The 3714-nt window shown below is 49.4% G+C and overlaps 1 protein-coding gene across 1 annotated transcript in view; it reads right to left on the bottom strand.

The window, feature by feature from the left end:
* Nucleotides 1–3714, bottom strand: part of LOC127033267 (zinc finger protein 850-like) — a 165220-nt gene that overhangs the window by 96610 nt on the left and 64896 nt on the right. Inside the window, exons 9-11 of the mRNA XM_050921115.1 lie at nt 2825–2951; nt 2105–2215; nt 78–1791 (exon numbers count right to left, since the gene is read on the bottom strand). Coding sequence (XP_050777072.1) covers nt 78–1791; nt 2105–2215; nt 2825–2951 — 1952 coding nt within the window. The remainder of the gene's footprint in view (nt 1–77; nt 1792–2104; nt 2216–2824; nt 2952–3714) is intronic.

Genomic DNA, 3714 nt, shown 5'->3' with positions numbered 1-3714 from the left:
GAATGTTTACCTACAGAGCAAGCACCTGTGGCGGTCTCTCTCCTGTGTGGCTTGCCTTATGTTGAACAAGCTGTGACCTTCTTATGTAACTTTTTCCACAGTCCAAGCACTTGTGGGGTCTCTCTCCTGTATGGATTGCCTTATGTTGAACAAGGTGTGACCTTCTTATGTAACTTTTCCCACAGTCCAAGCACTTGTGGGGTCTCTCTCCTGTGTGGACTGCCTGATGATAAACAAATTCTGACCTTTGTATGAAGCTTTTTCCACAGTCCAAGCACTTGTGGGGTCTCTCTCTTGTGTGGATTACTCTATGTCTAACAAGGGCTGACTGCAGCATGAAACTTTTCCCACAGTCTAAGCACTTATGGGGTCTCTCTCCTGTGTGGGTTGCCTGATGTTGAACAAGGTGTGACCTTTGTAGGAAACTTTTCCCACAGTCCAAGCACTTGTGGGGTCTCTCTCCTGTGTGGATTGCCTTATGCTGAACAAGGTTTGACCTTCTTATGTAACTTTTCCCACAGTCCAAGCACTTGTGGGGTCTCTCTCCTGTGTGAACTACTTTATGTCTAACAAGGGCTGACTGCCGTATGAAACTTTTCCCACAGTCAAAGCACTTATGCGGTCTCTCTCCTGTATGGATTGCCTGATGATAAACAAATTCTGACTTTCGTATGAAACTTTTCCCACAGTCCAAGCACTTGTGGGGTCTCTCTCCTGTGTGGATTGCCTTATGTTGAACAAGATGTGACCTTCTTATGAAACTTTTGTCACAGTCCACGCACTTGTGGGGTCTCTGTCTTGTGTGGACTGACTGATGACAAACATGGTTTAACCTTCGTATGAAACTTTGCCCACAGTCCAAGCACTTGTGGGGTCTCTCTCCTGTGTGGATTGCCTTATGTTGAACAAGCTCGGACTTTCTTATGAAACTTTGCCCACAGTCCACACACTTGTGGGGTCTTTCTCTTGTGTGGATTGCCTGATGATAAACAAATTCTGACCTTCGTATGAAGCTTTTCCCACAGTCCAAGCACTTGTAGAGTCTCTCTCCTGTGTGGACTACTTTATGTCTAAGAAGGGCTGACCGCAGTATGAAACTTTTCCCACAGTCTAAGCACTTATAGGGTCTCTCTCCTGTGTGGATTGCCTGATGTTGAACAAGGTGTGACTTTTGTAGGAAACTTTTCCCACAGTCCAAGCACTTGTGGGGTCTCTCTCCTGTATGGATTGCCTGATGTTTAACAAGGTGTGACCTTTGCATGAAACTTTTTGCACAGTCCAAGCACTTGTGGGGTCTCCCTCCTGCGTGGACTACTTTATGTCTAAAAAGGGCTGACTGACGTATGAAACTTTTCCCACAGTCTAAGCACTTATGGGGTCTCTCTCCTGTGTGGATTGCCTGATGTTGAACAAGCTGTGACCTTCTTACGAAACTTTTCCCACAGTCCAAACACTTGTGGGGTCTCTCTCCTGTGTGGATTGCCTGATGATAAACAAATTCTGACCTTCGTATGAAACTTTTCCCACAGTCCAAGCACTTGTGGGGTCTCTCTCCTGTGTGGACTACTTTATGTCTAACAAGGGCTGACTGACGTATGAAACTTTTCCCACAGTCTAAGCACTTGTGGGGTCTCTCTCCTGTGTGGCTTTTCTTAAGTGACTTTTGTGCTGACTTTGAACTGAAACATTTCCCTTCAGCTCCTCCCACAAAGGTCCCCTGCGGTTGCACTTCTCCAGGAACTTCCTGATGATGATTCCCCTCCACATTCTCATTCCCTCGCTCAGCACCTGCTGGGAGAGACACAATCCAGACAGGAGTCATTGTGCTGCGGAGAAAGAGGAATAGCATCAAGAGAAAATCCAACAGAGAGACTGAGCAACTGGATTTAGCCTCCACATCCCACCCAAACACTCAAAGGGAAAGAGAAATGGGAACGAAACTCTTGCAGCTAAGAAGATGGGTGGAAAGTCGTGAGCGATATTTGCTGACTACAGCCCTCTCCTGGCTGAAATGAGGAAGAACTGAGGGTGCTTACTCACACCATATTTTGGGATTCTCAACTTTTTCTTTCATTTCCCAGATGGTTTGTGTGTCAGTCCTCACCTGTATGGGGGCATCTCAGAAGCCTTCTTTCCTCGCAGGCCTGGAGATCGGGCACCCACGGCTCTTCCTGTTCCAGCTGGACAATCAGCTCAGGTTTGGGAATGGGAAATCCTGTGCAGAGGGTGGAATCAGACCAGATCAGGGTGCATGGTATTTGTCACTAAGGACATTCTATGAGTGGAACCTGTCCCTGTGCTCTGCTGCAGGAACATGGAATCCAAGAGAACGGAAACATGGTCACTGAGCCTCCCTGGGCAGAGGAAGTTGTCTGGGGAGGTGAGTTGAATTATTACCACACCTTCACTAGGCGTTCCCAGGATCTGTGCACTCTGGGGGCCTTGCTGACTCACACACATCTCTGCACTTAAACCTCTGCCTCTTTCTAAACCTGCAGAGCCCAGAGCCCTCCCCAGAGCTGGAGCTAGTCCCAAGGAGGGAGATGAACAGGGATTATGTGTGCAGCCAAGAAACAACACAGACAGGACAAGGCTGGATTTATGCCCCTTGGAAAGGTGGAGCAGGGGGATGGTTTGGTTGTCCATTGGGTTTTGACACCCATGTCCCACTGGAAAGGGCACGGAGATGCAAGTCTCTCTCACACGGCAGCTGTTCATTATGGAACCCATTCGCTCTAATATAACTGACCGAGGAAGAACCTGAACACATTCAGATACATAGGTCCCACGGCTTCTAATAACAGAATGGATGGGAAGCCCTTACCCAGCGAGGTCACCATCTCATAGTTCTCCTGCATGACGTCCCTGTAGAGGGCTCTCTGAGCGGGGTCCAGCAGAGCCCCCTGCCCCTGGGTGAAATACACAGCCACCTCCTCAAAGGTCACCGGCATCTGAAACAACAAGAGTCCCTCACTCAGCACCTGCTGTCCCAGATATAATCCCACTAGTCATGGGAAAGGGAAAAAACTGTGAAGCTCTGGGAGGGTGAGACTAGCAGAATCCCATCCTCACCCAGCTCAGAGCAGCCTGGAGGGTTCAGGGTAGGAAGAAGTTGAGAGCTCCCTGTCCCCGCCATAAGACGGAGCAGGGCCGGGATTTCTTATTTCCCACACTCCTGCCAGCCATAGGCTGATACATGACGCAGAGCTCTGAGTCGGGGACAGGGACAGGAATCCCAACAGCTTCCCTTCGTATTTCATAGCAGCCTCAGGCCAGTGGGTTCAGGCTCCAGCACTGGGAATCTGGAAAATGTTCCCAGGCCTGCCTACGCGATTTTATCCTGTTTGAGAAATGGGGGAATGTCCTCTTTTGCCTCCCCAGCCACAAATGGGCCTACTCAGAAAATCAGCAGGTTTCTCACACCCTGTCTCCTCCCTGCCTCTCCCTCACCCCGCCCAGTCGCTCCCTGAAAATCCCCTACCTGAACTGGCTCCATCACAGCCATTTCCCTTCCCTGTCTCCTGGAAGACGGGACCATCTGGAGCCAAACAGGGACGTGATTCCTCAACTTGTTGGGGCGAGAGGAGCAATGGGGGATGTTACAGAAGGAGCTTCAGTCCATGTCTCCCGTAGATTCCCATGGAAGAAACAGAGTCTTCACTCTTGTGTTTGTTAGCAGTAAGTCGGAGGCAGTTTATTTCAAGCAATTGCAGG

The sequence above is a fragment of the Gopherus flavomarginatus genome, chromosome 12, assembly GCF_025201925.1.
Source record: "Gopherus flavomarginatus isolate rGopFla2 chromosome 12, rGopFla2.mat.asm, whole genome shotgun sequence".
Taxonomy (NCBI): domain Eukaryota; kingdom Metazoa; phylum Chordata; order Testudines; family Testudinidae; genus Gopherus; species Gopherus flavomarginatus.
Note: the sequence above shows the minus strand (reverse complement) of the source record. Positions and strands in the feature narration are given on the sequence as shown.